Here is a 15,224-nt window from a genome sequence, read left to right as displayed (position 1 = left end):
GCCATGAGTAAGTGGCTTCACCTTTCCGGGCCTCGGTTTCCTCACCTGTACCATGGAGTAGCAATGGGGATGGCAGATCATTTTTGCAAAGGCTAGCGTAGCGCCCGCCAACAAGGGTTGGGAACCTTCACCCCTGTTACTCACCAGAGCTCAGGCTTTGAGGGCAGGGGCCACACCTATCACATGACAGCAAAATCCCAGACCCCAATTCAGTGCCCGGCCCTCTGTGAACAAGTAGCATTTACTGCTGCTCTACTTACAAAGAGTCGTACGTGGATTCTCCCATTTCATTCTCATAGCCAGCCATGGAAATCAGACTGAGCCTAGTTTTACAGGTGAGTCCAATGTTGTGGTCATACCCAAAGGCTCAAGACCCACAGGCAGCAGCAAGGTGGAGATTCCAAGGCAGGAATGTGGATTCTAAATCCTGTAGCTCTTCCCACTACAGGGTAACAACAGCAGCTGACATGTACTAAGTGCCTTCCAGGTTCCTGGCACCGTGCTCGGTTACTCAGATGCATCAGCTCACTAAAGCCTCAGGGCCGCACCAGGAGGCAGGCCCGTGCCACAGGAACTCCATTTCACAGAACACGGAAAGGCCGTGCAGAGAGGGTGCTTTGCCCAAGGCCACCCAGCAGGGAAGCAGTAGACTCAGGCTTCAAAGTAACAGGTTTTGACTCCAAAGTCGGCCCCGCTAACCTCCAGGTTACGACCTCTCCCTGCATTTAAATAGTAATCCATGTGCCCACTGGGAGGTTCTCTTGGCTGAGGCCACTTTCCTTTTGTTTGTGTTATTGTAGGTTTTCTAAATCTTTAATGAAGGCACACCAAAAAACGGATTTTTCTTGAACAAAATTAGTTGGTGCCTTTTCCTTCTGTTTCATCGCGGACTGTCTAAATCTCAGAAAAAAGAATTTAAAAATAAAAGCAAAAATATCTCATTTACCCTTTCTCTACAAAATAATGGGCAGCACTGACTTCTTCATAAAAGTCTGTGGTATCAGGCCTGTGGTTTGTGACTTTGGCACTTACCCTGCCCCCCACTGCCCTTCTGCAAGTAGATGGCCAAAGTACCCCTGTGATACTCCTGCAGGCCTACAGGGGGCCCTGGTGAGTTCTTCAGTAGGGAGGCCGGGTGGTTCCGGGGGAGGGAAAGGGGGCTGTGGGGCTGGGGGTCAGGTAGAGCCAGATCACAGCTTTACTGTATTACTGACAAAGCCGGGTGACAGGTACATGCAGGTTCATTCTACTGTTCCCTCTACCTTTGTATATGATAGACCGTGTGCATGAGGAAAAGTTAAAACTGTTAAACTAACACTTTAGCAGAAAGAAAATCATGGCTTTACGCTTCCTGGGTGATCTTGAGCAAGTTACCTAACCTCTCTGGGCTTCAACTCCTTCAGCTAAAAAAGACTGGTCTAAAAGTACATGGGTGCACCGAGCTCAACACCTGGCAGACCTTACTACTAGGAACAGATGTAGGATGAGATGCCCGGCACACAGAGGCGATCAAAAACGTCAGCCATCCTCCCCAGCCAAACATAAATCACGCCCTCATTTCCGAGATGCTAAGTAGAGAGGGTGACCTGAGGAGTTGACCTTCACCTGAAAGGGATGAAACGGTCTCCGAGCTGCCCTACTGCTGTGCTCCTCATGCCACCTTCCTCCTTCCCTACTGCGGTGGGTGCAGTGATGAGCCGCCCTGGACCGGACATGACGGCAGCAAGGTCTGGGCCGGGCCCCCAGCTCCCTGGATGGAAAGTGCCGGAGGGCAGAAGGTCGCTCCTGTTCCGTCTCCGGCGTCTAGAGCGGGCCTGGCACACAGTAGGTGCTCAGTCACCACCCACGGGATGAGTGCACAGAAGGGCTGGGTGCCCTGCGCAAGTCCCTTTGCCAAGCTGGGTGGTCACCGTCCCCTGCGAGATAAGGGGGTTCGGGCCGCTGCTCCCCAACTTGCTCCCCAGGTTCCTGGCTAGTCCTCCGGGGCTGAGATCCTTTGCCTGGTGCTGTGTGTTGATATCACACGGCAAACATACGTGCAGGGTAGATGCTCCCCCCAGGCCCTGCTAACCTGACAAATGAAAGCAAACGCGTGCCTTCCGACCCACTTAGAACAGTGCCGGAACCTTAGGATGAGTTCATTGATGAAATTTAACCCCACCGCACTTTCACTGTTGGAATAGAACTTCTGCAGAATTGCTACAACCTGTGAAAAATATTAGGAGAGCGAATTTAGAATGCTGTCATCTACTTGAATTATGAATACTACTCTACATGGAAACTAGACATTTTGATGCACCCTTCCACCTTTAAAACGAATTTATAAGCACGGGAGAAAGTCATTTTTGTCACAGTGATCATTAGAACACAGAGGAAAAAAGATGTTTAAATATATGGTGATATACACACACACACACACACACACACACACACACACACTCACACCCATAAAACCCTTCATAAAAATGAAATGTAAGAAGGGACTGGTGTTAGAAAAATACATTATTAATCTTAAGATTCCAAATTTTAGAAAATGTCCCCTTGCATAACAACTAAATCATTACCTTTCAGAACATGTCATTTTTATAAAATTTTAGCACCATCAGAGTACCTTAGTAAATATTTTCAAATGAGATTTTTTTTTCCTCAGTATTCAGCTGGTATAAGCCCACATAAAACAGGATCGGCTTTTCTTTGCTGGAGTTTTTGCTCACTAACTACTTTTCTACAAAACAGTGCTGGAGAGTCAACCCAATCTGTGTTGAAAAGAAACACTAAGCCATTGTTTAAAGAGTTTCATACATAAGGTGATTTATCCACAATTTTCATCTCTCAAGCATACTGCTTAACAAAAGAGCTATCTTACATATTGATAAAACTATAATACAGTTCCTAATTTCAAAACTTAAAAGTTGCTTTCATGGGTAAATGGACAAATTAAGCCCAGAAAAAAATAAAGAAGTTAAAATGGAAGAAACATAAATATTCCTTTTTCTAAAAATCATAAACAGAAAAGGTCATGATTCCTTACTAGCTTGAAGGAGATCCACCGAACTTCAGAAACTTTATCTGCGCACAACTTTAAGGCAATATGCACTAAATAATCATAAACATCATTAGGATTATAGAGTTCCAAAATCAGTATCAGCTGTCTGAAATTTAAAAAAAAAAGAAAGAAAGAAATTGTTTTGGGGTGAAAAACACATTATCAACCTCTCTTTATTCTCATTTCATTTTATAGATAAAAATAGCCAGGCTGGGAGATCAACGGAAGCAGAAAGCTGAGTGAAAATGGCCACGCAAAGAAAATTGGGGGGAAAAAATCTTAATTCTTCATCTCTCTCTCACACACAAATCAAACAGAAAGGAAATAAATTAAACTTTGTAAAACAGAGGCTGAGAAATTTATGAATAGGGATTTAATATTTCAACTTTAGGTTATCAGTTCAAAAGCACATAAAACTTTAAAAATCAGATAACATAAAAATAGCCAGGACGCTGAAGTTCCCAAAGATCAACAGATCAAGGGAAAACAAATGAGATTTCACTGTCTCCACAGTGTTCCTGAAGCTGCAAATTAAATTTTCTGCTTTTGCTGGCCGGCTCACGCACTGTTCACGAGCCTTTTTCAATCCAACAAGGTCCACCTGGAGAGAACGGGAGCACGAGCTCTTTACTCCCAGGGAAAAATTCATAAGATGGCTGGTGGGAAAAACCTACTACCAAAGCTTTCACTGTTTTCTAAATGGGGAAGGGGAGAAGGGTATGAAAATAAATGGCATTATTTCCACACTGGCAAAGAAAGGAAATGAAAAAGAGATTGGAAGGAAGCTAGAATCAAAAGCCAGGAGTGCCGGTGAATACTTTCATATCAAAAAGCACTGTTTTCAGAAAAATGATACCAATATCGTGGGCATGGAAGCACAGAATTCATATCAGTGGCTTTGGCTTCAATAACCACCGCAGAGATGTTAGTTAGATAGCCCGCGCTCGGAGATAACGCCGTCGGGCGAAGCGAGCTGAGCCGAGCCGAGCCGAGCCGAGCCGAGACGGCCCGGCCCGGCCCGGCTCGGCCCCGGGAAGCAGGTCACAGCAGCCGGCACCGGCTCCGGCTCTGGCTCCACACCGTCCCCGTCGCTGGTCCCGGTCCCGGGAAGCCGGTCAGCCGGTCCCCAGCCCCGACTCCATCCCCTGTCTCCGGCCCCAACCCCATCCCGGGGTCCCCAGTCCCCGACCCCATCCCCATCCCCGGCCCCGACCCCATCCCCATCCCCGGGAAGCAGGTCAGCCCGGGCCGAGACGGACCTCGCCGAGTTCCCACACTCAGCCGCTAGAGGGCGCTATGCTTTCATGGAAAAAACGTGGGCCTGTTTTTTTCCTCGGTTCTCTGAGAATATACGCCGGGAACATGGCATAATGACTGAAACCTCAATCTCTCAAATTAAGCATAATGATTAAGGATCACAGCAAAGAGGAAATCTTTTAGTTTGCTCCTGGCATTGGCCAAATCATAACCTGAATAGCCGCAAAAGCCTGATGGATTTCTACAGGGAAGACAATTATTTGAGAGATTGCCAGTTGAGGGCAAGAAAAATGAAAACTAGAGATACTGAAATAAATCTCGACAAGGTGAAAACTAAAACCCAAACAACAACACCACAAACAAATCCACTCAATACTGCGGAAAGCACATTATACACCTCGGGATGGAGAATTATTTAAAGTGACACTTTCACTCTTTTAGAATCACTAAAACCTTGAACATTCCTCCTGCTGGCACAAAATGGGGAATTAAATAACTCCTTCACACACAAAATGATGTACAGATCTGAGCCACCTTGGGGGACGTTTTTATTAAATAATCGCTTCATCTGGGTTAGACCTTTTCATATCTCTCACTGTAACATAATTTTCCTTAGTGGCTGAAGTGTATAAACTGCGCTGTGCCCTTACACAGAGGGCTACACTCAGAATGTTCAAGAAAGCTTTGGCAAAAACTGCTCCGATTAATAGGAAAATATTGAAGAGCGGGTGATTCATCTTTCATTGGGTCCGAATAAATTGGCTTACAGAACAGCACGACGCTCTAATTCCAAAGTGACTCTCGCCCCGCCTGCCTCTGAAAATGAATGTCTCCCCAGAGACTGTGGTATTTGTAACTTAGAGCTTTGGAATTCAGTTTATCCCTTAATAAAAACATAATCTCTTTATCCAAAAGAACACTCCTACTGCTACTTTAGAAATCAATTATAAGGTAGGGAAATGAAGAATTATTCCGTCTAACTTGCCTTCTCATAACCCCAACCAGGCTTTACTTACTCTGCCAATCCGTATCGAAACCTCCAATTCCTGCTGTTATCGGTCACTACAAATTCTTGAAGCTGATAAAGATATTCTCTCCTCTTGTCTTCATGAAGCAACTATTTTTTAAAAATGTATATGTAAGTAAAAATACATAATCCTTCAAAATGTCCCCAAATAGACTGCTTTATTATACTTCAGATTATACATTTGTCACCGGCCAGAACTGTGCATTTCCCTGACGCCTTGTACTCCATTACCCAGTGTGGCTGTGAATTAGCTTTGCTGTTAACAGACGTCCAACGCATCCCTGACTGCTTCCAACCTTTCTCCCCTGGTTCGTGTATGTGCTTGTGTGTTTCTACACGCCCCCTACTCATCCTTCTTTCACAATTTCCTGCCTGAAAAAAAACCAAGCATGTGTGTGCTCGGAAGATAATGCCCCGGCTGCTTCCCAGGGAGGCGGCACTGCTCGTGTGCTCCTGCACCAGACAGGAAAATCTCCAGCGGTGCGGCATGCACCAGACTCCGTCAAGGGCAGCTCCTGGTCATGTGGACGCGAGTAATTAGTTTCTCTAGGTCATTTTTAAACTCTTAGTTTTACGCTCATCATTCCTCTGGGGCGGGGGGAGGGGCGGGCGGGGGGGGGGGGAAGGCAAGAAGGGAAGCTGCAACATCTTGCAAGAAAGAGCCCTTCATGCAGAACTGAGATTGGATTTCAGCTGGGCTCTTCCCTTAGGTGACCCCGGGCAAGTCACACGCCACCCGGGAGCCCGGTTCCTTCTTTCTCAGAGTGTGCTGGGCCATCTGTCTACCATCCTCCATGCAATCAGAACTCTAAGGGGCAGGAAGATTAGGAGGAAAGATAAAAATATTTACCCATCACTGAAAGAATGCCCACTTTAAGATTTTGGATGATATGCTTCAACTGAAGAAACCCAGACAGCTGTTTCTGGTTTTTTTTCCACTGATACTTTACATATCCAGGGTTTGAAAAAATTGTATTGGGACTTCCCTGGTCATCCAGTGGTTAAGAATCCACCTTCAAGCGCAGGAGACGCGGATTCGATCCCTGGTCGGGGAACTAAGATCTCACACGCGCAGGGCAACTAAGCCCACACGCCACAACTACTGAGCCCACGCACTCTGGAGCCCACGTGCCACAACTAGAGAAGCCCGGGCACTGCAACAAAGAGCCCGCACGCCGCAAAGAAAGATCCCGTGTGCCGCAACTAAGACCCGACGCAGCCAAATAAATCTATAAAAATTGTATTGAAGAGGGGAGATGTTTTTGTTTTAATCCTTCTTCCTACCTTTAGAAAGTCATACAGGTGTTTCAGAACTCCTATTCGTACTTCATCCAGGTCCTTTAAAAATCCATTGAAGATGGGCAGCAGGTCGGCAGTCGTTCACTGATCCCCAAGGATCACAGCCAGCTCGTGGATGGAGAAGGCTAGGGTCCGAAGGACCTTCCACTGGGGGTGCGCAGAGACATACGGACCACAAAGGGCAAGCATAATTCAGCGTTATCAAGAGCGTAAGTGGCATTTGTGGAGCCAAACTGATACTGCCAGGGGTTGACCACTTAAAGCTTCATTTCATCAGAGACCAGTAAACAAGCCAATGGCGGCCACATAAAATACAGCTCAGCGAGCAGCCTTGCCGCAGCTTCCCTTTCTGCCTAATTAGATGACCCATCCTATTCTGTGCCTGCCCCTGAAAAGGCTCCTTTTACCTGCACGTCGGAAGCCAGCGTCTCGCACGTATCTTTCAGGCAGTGCCAATTCTGCCTGCCCAGGGTCAGCGCCACCCCCGGGAGGCTGTAGGCACAGTGTTTGGCTATGTCGGTATTGACAGTCTGGGCTCGAGCTGGGTCGGTCATGGACACGTACTGATCTAGCAGGGGCTGAGGTATTATATCCTGGGAAACAGGAGAGAAAGGGAACCATCATGCTTGCAGTAGAGAAGGAGAACACTCACGAAAGACGAGGACATTGGAACTTGGAGGTGAAAACAGCAAAGCGGGAGTATAAGAGGAACAAGAGGCCTTCCCGAAGCTCGGGGCTCTGGATCGCACGATCTTCTTGTTCGGCATGTAGTGAGTTTTCAGCTTGGTCTAAAGTTAATGAGCAGTGGCCCCGCTCATCTTTTCTAAACTGGTCCAACACTGGATATCACAGAGCGCAGTCTGGAATATCAGCGTTTGGCTGGTCTGGTACACGCGGCTCTGGAGGATGCAAATTAGGTCCTCTCTTCTCAGTAACTGCCCCCAGCACCTGTGGCCAGAGCCCCGACACTCTGCTCACTGCTACCTTTTTCCAACTGATGGGATACTGCCTTCATAAGACATCACCCACTTACCTTTTGCTCTGCAAGGACAAGGGGATACAATAACGAAAAACCTTTCCCAGAACTTCCATAGCACTAGAAGCTAATCCGCAAGACAGAACAAAACCAAACACAGTTCAACAAAGGAAGCTGTCGAAAACTTTTCAGACAAAAAAGGAGCTAAATGGCTTGGATAAACAGACACTAAATATTAATGTATACATGCCAAATTCTTTTCTCGTATTAGATTTGCTTTATTAAAATACCTTCGAGATTGTTCAGGAGACTTTAAACAACACTTGAGAATTTACTTTTTTTAAGTTGGAGAGGAAGTATCAGCACACAGATTATGTCATTAATATCGAGGGAAGAAAAACATTCGGTTCCAGCAGCCGTTCTTAAATTTAACTTCCAGAAAATGTAGTTTTGAGTTGCTTTTCTTTTCAAGGAATGAACCTGTAATTTAGATTTATCCTCTTCAAGTGGGCTGCAGCCATGCCTCTGGTCAGTCTCCAAGCGGTCACTGGTTCCACTGCCAGGTTCGCCTGGACCCTGCAGAGTTGATCGGGCACATTACCAATGTAGCCCAAAGAAGGAAGCTGTCCTACCACTCCCCCTTCAAAGAATCCTCTTTCAAGGCCAAAAATGACTTCTGCAGACCAAGACCAGAGCTCCCCTGAAGTCAATGGTATCCCTCCAGATGTGAAAAAATACATTTGCACAGTTGTACATGATACCGTACAGGTCAGTCATTTCAAGTGCATTTTAATTTCAAGACTGCTTGAGGCCCTTACAAAAGACAGGCTCTTGCTAGTGAGTACCAACAACTCGAGTCTGTATTTACCCTTCTTTAGGCCCCAGGGTCCCCGGTGTGGTTAGCTGATGCCCTTAGGTAAGGGTCGCATGTTTAAAGCAGAGGCCACTCCAGAAGGCAGGGCGAGGTCTGCAAGAAATGGTGAAGAGCGCCTCCAGCATTTCTCAGGGACGAGAGAGTACAGCGCTCTGGACTCCAGACAGAGGATGGAGAGGCGGCGGGTTGGGGGGACCCATTTAATCTGAGTGAAAAGATGTGGCTGATGAATGGGTATTTACTTAGAAAACTGTTCTCAGTTTTCACATGTACAAATACCGCTAATGTTTGCTGATGAACCTTTACATTAGGTTAACAATTAAAATGAGCAGGGCCATCCAGCGGTGACATATTGGTCTCTGGTCGTTGATTAACATTAACTGAGATGGACCTGACCTTCTCCTTCAACCATAACATGGATTTTCCTACTTGCACTTGAAATGTCATACTGTCTACCAGCTTAATGGATTCTGACAAATCAGCTCAATATATGATCCGGGAAAGTCGATTAATACACCAATAGACGCTTCATTTGCTCTGAGGCACACTACCAGAACCTTCAATGCCCAAGGTTTTCACTGAAATGTACTGCTTATTTTAACAGAGGACATGATAAAACAGAAATATTTTGGTATGATGACCTAAGACCCCAATTTTTCCAAGTTCATAAATTCATATAGCTTAATAAATAATAAATCGTTATTCTTCTTCTAGGAATTAATTTTATTCCAGAGTCTTTAGTGCCATAGTTACATACAGCACTTATTCCAGGAGCCAAGTTAAGGTTTAAGTAAACCACCCCAAGTCAAGGCAACCCCAGAAGGAATTGGGAGGTCATTTCCCCAGAAAACCACCTGGCAGCCAAAAGAGACAAGTGGGAAAAAACAGGCCCCACCTTCCCCTGGGCATCTCGGGACCCAGTTGGTGCACGAAGATGGCGGAGTGGGAGCTGGGCCAAGGTCAACGCAAGGGCCGAGGGTGACCAGCCTCCCAGCCTCACCTCCTCTTCTGTCCTCATTGCTTAAGCTCTGAGTTTTTTTGTTTCTTTTTCCTTCTTTTGCAACTAGAAGCATCCTGACTGATCCCTTAGGAACCTAAGAGTCAAATTCAAGAGCCCTGACATCCCTCGCCATAAACCAAAAGCCCAACTGTACAGGCCCTTTTAAGATCCTTCACTCAAGACAGCCAACTTGGAGGAACCTGTTCTCCCTTCTCCTTTTTCGCTTCTGTATATGACAAAGAAGCCCGAACACCATCACGTCTCCCACCAAGGTAAACGTGACCACGCCTTTCCACTTAACACAGGTGATTTTTATACTCCAGGTAACAAAGGTAACAACGTGAGCTTTCTTGCCTATTTTTTGAAGCAAATCAGCAAAACAGGATATCATCTCATTCCCTACTAATCAAAGGCAACCTTAATAACCCTTGAACATTTTATATTCAGGCTTTTTTAATTCGTCTTTTGTTTAGCTTCACTGGAGCAGACCAAGGGGGTAAAAGGAGGCGATAAGTTAGTTTAATCACGGACATCAAAATATAAACTGTGTGAATGGAGAAACAATTGGTATTCTGACCCTGGAGACCACAAGTTTGAAGAGATTCTCCATCGTGGCACATGAAAATGAGAGGGTGCCCACACATCATGACTTTATGATCACAGACCCCTTGCTACTTTTAATTCGCTAGTCTCACCACTACCTGTGAAGGACCCCAGCTCAAAGGGGTCCACGTGCGAGTTTAGCAGGAATTAGGACGGCATCAGAGCCTCCTACCACGAGCGAGCTGGAAAGCTAGAGAAACTCAAGGTGAGAAATAAGTGCCAGGCTTCCTCCTCACCCCAAACACGGAGTCCCAGCCTCACGGGGGTTGGTTCCAGACTAGAGGAGAAAACGTAGTGAGCTACTTGGCTTCTCAAAATCTCCCCTCCAAGAAACGGCATCCAGCACCACTCCTGAGCAAGCACGGGTTAAAGGAGGCCCACAGGACGGGCTGGAGGTGACGCGCAATCTCAAAGGTCACCGTCAACTTTACGCTCTAGGAGTTGCATGAATTCACCTCCCCTTGCTACTGGAAGATGTAAGCGTCGGTTTAGCAGTGAAATAGAGCATTTAGACGGTTAATCCCCCCCAAAGAACCAGGTTGTCTTTGGAGAAGAGGGAAGGTGCTTTTTGGTCTCCCCACGTTTGTTTTGTGGAGGAGAGTCGGGGTTATCAATCACCTGATTGATTCGTTGTCTAGTTATCCAAAACATGGCCTTAAGAATAAAATTAACTGTGCCATTTATCATTTCTGCCAGGATATATTAATCAAAGAAAATGCAGCTTTGTGATTTCCGTCACCTCCTCGGTGGCTGAGGGCGACGGCAAAGACTCACTGTGCTTTGTAACGTCCTGGCCGTGGCGAGCTCGTTCCGCGCTGGTGAAGCCGACGGGGCCGGCTGACCGCCAGGGGCTGGGCTGGGACCTGAAATGGACACCTCCTTGAGCCCTTCTGCCGGCGGGCGCTCGGGCTCATCCACAGAGTCTAGCTGCGCGGCTCTCAGTGCAGCTGACAAAACCTGAACTTGAGCTGCAGGAAGAGAAGTTCCAAGAATTTTAATAACTTTATTTGGTTTGTAGGGATTCACTCACAACAAGACAGGCTGGACGTGGACGCACCGCACAAGCCCTCCCCTTCCGGACGTCGGTCGCCCGGCGCGAGCGCTCACCGAGGTGCTGATGTTTACGGCCGTTAACTTCATTCCAACTAAACGCCAGCCACACACAGAGCATCCAACCTGAACTCGAAAAGCCTCAGTTAGGAAAATCAGAGTTCAATTCCATCATCTTTCACAGAAAGACAACACGATGTTCCTGAACGCTGCTGTCTGGGAGGTCCAGCAACGGGGGGGGGGGGGCATCCCCCATTTATAAACCAGGGCGGCCGCGGCTCTGCCACACGCACACACGCGCACGCGCGTGCTGGGATCAGTCCATCCCCGTCCACACCGACGAGTGAAGACCGCGTTCACCCAGCCCCGAGCGCTACTCGTTCCCTCCGTCCACAGCACGGCTATTGGAGACCCTCCTAACAGTGAAGACGACATGGTTCACATGCCTTTCTGTAAAAACAAACCGATGTTTCCATGTCTCCAGCCTCCAAACACACACACACACACACACACACACACACAATACTGCCTGCATCCTGTTTTCTACTAGTTCAATTCAACAAGAGTCCTTAAAACGTTCAGAGCTTGCAAGGGCTCCCCACTGGGCCCAGGGCAAGGTGCCACCTCCTTAGTGCACCCGAGGCCCTTCCCAGGGGTCTGAGTGACATTTTCAGCCATGGCCAGTGCACAAATACCCAACGGGTAGTTTACTTCTCAATCTTTTGGGGTCCCAGATCCCTCTGAGTGCTGATGAAAGCTGCGGGTCCTTCCTTACAAAGAAATTAAGTCTGCATATGCACACAAGATTTTACAAACAACAATTTCAGGGAACTGGAAGGAACCTCTGAAACTCAACCCTCGACGTCTCGAGATGATGGAGTCCTGGCCGTTGCCTAAAGCCCGCGTCAAATGTCAGCTGCTCTGTGAGGTCTTCTCCCAGATGCTTCCTCCGCCCCCGGGAGGGACCGGCTTCCTGCCCTGTGCGCCCACCCCTGCCCCAGCCCGTGCCACTCCCTATGCCGGGTGGTTGTTTCCATAATCCCCTCAACCAGACCCTAAGGGCTTCACGTGTCGGGCATTACTGCCCCAGCACCCAGCCCGGGTCCAAGCACTGAACAATGCAGCTTTAGAAATGTGTTTTCCAAAAACAGACCTTTGTCTGTAACAATTAGAAGCGATATGTTACATGTGCTCATTCCTTCAGCAAACACTGACTTAATTTCCTTTATAAATTTAAAGACAAAGAATAATCACAGGGCTAACTGGATTTTCACATTTCCTTTCCCGAAAGCTTCACAAATCTTTGCCCGGCAACAGCAGTAAGTGTTGTTTTTTTCCAATTTCCCCAACTCAAGGAAGAATACAAATATAACCCTGTTTAGAGAAAGAAGAGGCATGATGATGGGTATGGACCGCAAGGCCTGGCTCCCCGATCAGACGCTCGGTGGGAACACTAGTCACAAAATGAAAAACACCCCAAAGAAGAAGTTGTGCTTTTCCTGGCTGTACAAAGGCAAAAACCTTATGGTTTAGGGGAGTTAATAGGCTCCAAAAGGAGCACCATCCTTGGCTGTTCGTAACCAGAAAGGGCACTGTAACACGGCAAGAGATAGAACCGTGTCCAAGGAGCTAATAAAATTTCCACCGCTCTAGACACGCCCGAGAACTAGCCGCTTTTATCGGAGAACCGGTTCGCACGGCTGAAAAGCAAGGAGGCGAAACCCTTGCAGAGACCTGCAACAGCAGGATCCCGGTGTGAGGGCTGTGCGGAGACTGGGCCAGGCGCCCCTGTGGTGGGTGCGCAGGGTCGATCGAGGGAAGTACGCACACGTGGAAAGCCACACACGGGCCCGGGTGACACACAATCCGGAAAGATCCCCTTTTCTCTTCCATTACCGCGGACAGCAGTTACCTTGCACATCTGGATCGTTCATCATATGCTCCTGCAAACCATCCAGAACTCTCTGAATCTCGCTCCTAGCCACACAGCTCCGGTGCACGGCCTCGGGTGTGCCGCCACCTTCCTCCTGCGGGCCAGCCTCGCTCAGGAGCAGCTCTAAGTCCTTGCTTATGCCAGGGAGAGGAGTTCGCCAATAAAGGAAATTACTGAAAACGTCCTCAGGACTCCCCGGGCGGGCACAGGAGTCTGGTCCAGGATGGCTGTTGACGGGGAGGTCGTTAACACTGGGGAGCTTCATGGCCTCAGGGGGAAGCCTGGTCAGCTCGGCCAGCCAAGACAGAGTCTTCCGTTGGGTTCTCCATCAGGCCACCGGAGGAGCTACCAACGCACGGGAAATTGCTGGTGTCCGTGGATGTGCCTTCCATGGGTAGAGCTGGCTCTGCCTGGCCCGGCTTTGTGGAACTAGTTTAAATTGAGGGAAGCAAATTTTTAGCACCGTGTAACAGACCGGAAGTAAAATGGGAAAACATCAGATCCCCATCCTTGCGAGGCCGGTCCTCCTCTCTACCTGGCTATCCAACCTCCCGTGTCTTCCGGTGCCGGAAGTTAATAACCTCACAGAGGATAAGAGGTCCAATCAGTGCCCTCTGCCCCACTGGGAGTATTACAAGCACTGAAAATGCCACAGGAAGGTTCACCCCATCCCTCCATTACGTGCAAGCGGTGCATTAGCCCTGGCTTCGGCGGGCACCCCTTCCGTGGTGAGATTTCATGCACTCACTGCTCGTCAGTACCTCCACCAGGGGGCAGGCATTAGAAAATAAAAGGTGCTAGAGCTGCTAAGAACTGGCTATTTGTGAACCGCTTGGAAAGTCTTGATGAGGAAGATGCGGCACACAGGGCCTGACCTTCGGCAAGAACTCAATGAATTTTGGTGGAGAAAGATGGAGAGAAGGATGCACCAATCTTACGAAGCATCCGTGCCATCCGAGATGTGAATCACCTCCTCTCACACTGCTGAGGAGGAATATTCGCAATGGAGAGATGCTTGTAAAACTACCTCGAATGGCCTGCTTAGTACACACCCATCGTCTTCTGAGGAAACAGGAAAAAACCCGAGATCAATCACTAGAACTTACTAGAAGAACAGTGTGGGCCTACTAACGGTGAGTCAGGAATGTCACCATCAAGTGCATGAAAAATCCTACGGCACAAAATTCTATTAGGGAGACTTCACATTTTCCCTGTGTAAATTATCCAAAGAACTTCATTAATCAAAAAGTAAGAGAAAATTTTCTTTATAGGTTATTTAATCATGACTCTGAATGAATATTTTATCTAAATTTAGGAGACACAGTAGCTTCATTATTTATAACCCAGTAGTCATGTTTCAAAATCATTATTGCAATTACTTTTTGCTTCTTTACATAATTAAAGCTCTAATATTCCATCTTGCCCAGAAGGTCACTGTTACTAAAACTCCAGACAAGATAATTGCTAGAATTTTAGGTGGATGCTTGAGGTGAAGCCGGGATCCTGATAATTATCCCAGCCGAAACTTACCAGGCTGAGGACATGTTACCATGGCTGCCTGCACCCGGTGACCCGGAGGTGAAATCCGAGTCCGAATCCGGAGCCGGTGGTCGGATGCTCAGGGTGCCATCTTCTCAAATATAAAGGCCAGCCCTGGAGGGGTTGGCAAAGGTGAAGATGAAGGGGCCCAGGGACTCGAAGGCAGCCTGGCGCACCTGAAGCCAGGGAAGAAGGGCGCGGCGGACGCGGTGTCGGCCAGGTCTGATCCCAGGCTGAACAGGTGGCTGATCACCAGACAGTTCACCGTCCGCCACATTACATCTAAGCAGATGTATTGCTTTCTAAGGCAGTCCCTAGGTTCCAAATAAACTATTTTTCAACAGAAAATCAGGAAAAATTTAGTGCCATCATGTAGTTTGTATGCTTCCAGAATATTAATTCTACATCAAATAATTCCAGACTTTGTAAAGCATCTGAACAGACCTTATTAATCATTACGGGCATGTTTATGATGATGACAGAAAAGGTAACAATGCAGTTACAGCTCTCTCCGTCTCATTTCTGTCATATTCGCTTGCTATGAATGCTGAGGTGTCTGCCACTTTCTTACTGCACACCAGGCTTCTGAGATTTTAGGTGCCCTAATAATCCTCACGAAG

General features: G+C 47.6%; 1 protein-coding gene across 1 annotated transcript in view; it reads right to left on the bottom strand.

Annotated features, from left to right (window-relative positions):
• LOC309612971 (serine/threonine-protein phosphatase 4 regulatory subunit 1-like) overlaps positions 1-15,224 on the bottom strand; it is a gene marked incomplete at its 5' end in the record, with an annotated part of 71,905 nt that overhangs the window by 4,737 nt on the left and 51,944 nt on the right. The window contains 12 exon segments of the mRNA XM_082359342.1: positions 2,072-2,206; positions 3,032-3,152; positions 5,320-5,420; positions 6,615-6,710; positions 6,714-6,776; positions 7,037-7,222; positions 8,086-8,181; positions 10,857-11,050; positions 13,045-13,358; positions 13,360-13,494; positions 14,596-14,699; positions 14,703-14,780. Coding sequence (XP_082215468.1) covers positions 2,072-2,206; positions 3,032-3,152; positions 5,320-5,420; positions 6,615-6,710; positions 6,714-6,776; positions 7,037-7,222; positions 8,086-8,181; positions 10,857-11,050; positions 13,045-13,358; positions 13,360-13,494; positions 14,596-14,699; positions 14,703-14,780 — 1,623 coding nt within the window.

The sequence above is a fragment of the Balaenoptera borealis genome, assembly GCF_965194805.1.
Source record: "Balaenoptera borealis genome assembly, chromosome: 16".
NCBI classification, from domain to species: domain Eukaryota; kingdom Metazoa; phylum Chordata; class Mammalia; order Artiodactyla; family Balaenopteridae; genus Balaenoptera; species Balaenoptera borealis.
Note: the sequence above shows the minus strand (reverse complement) of the source record. Positions and strands in the feature narration are given on the sequence as shown.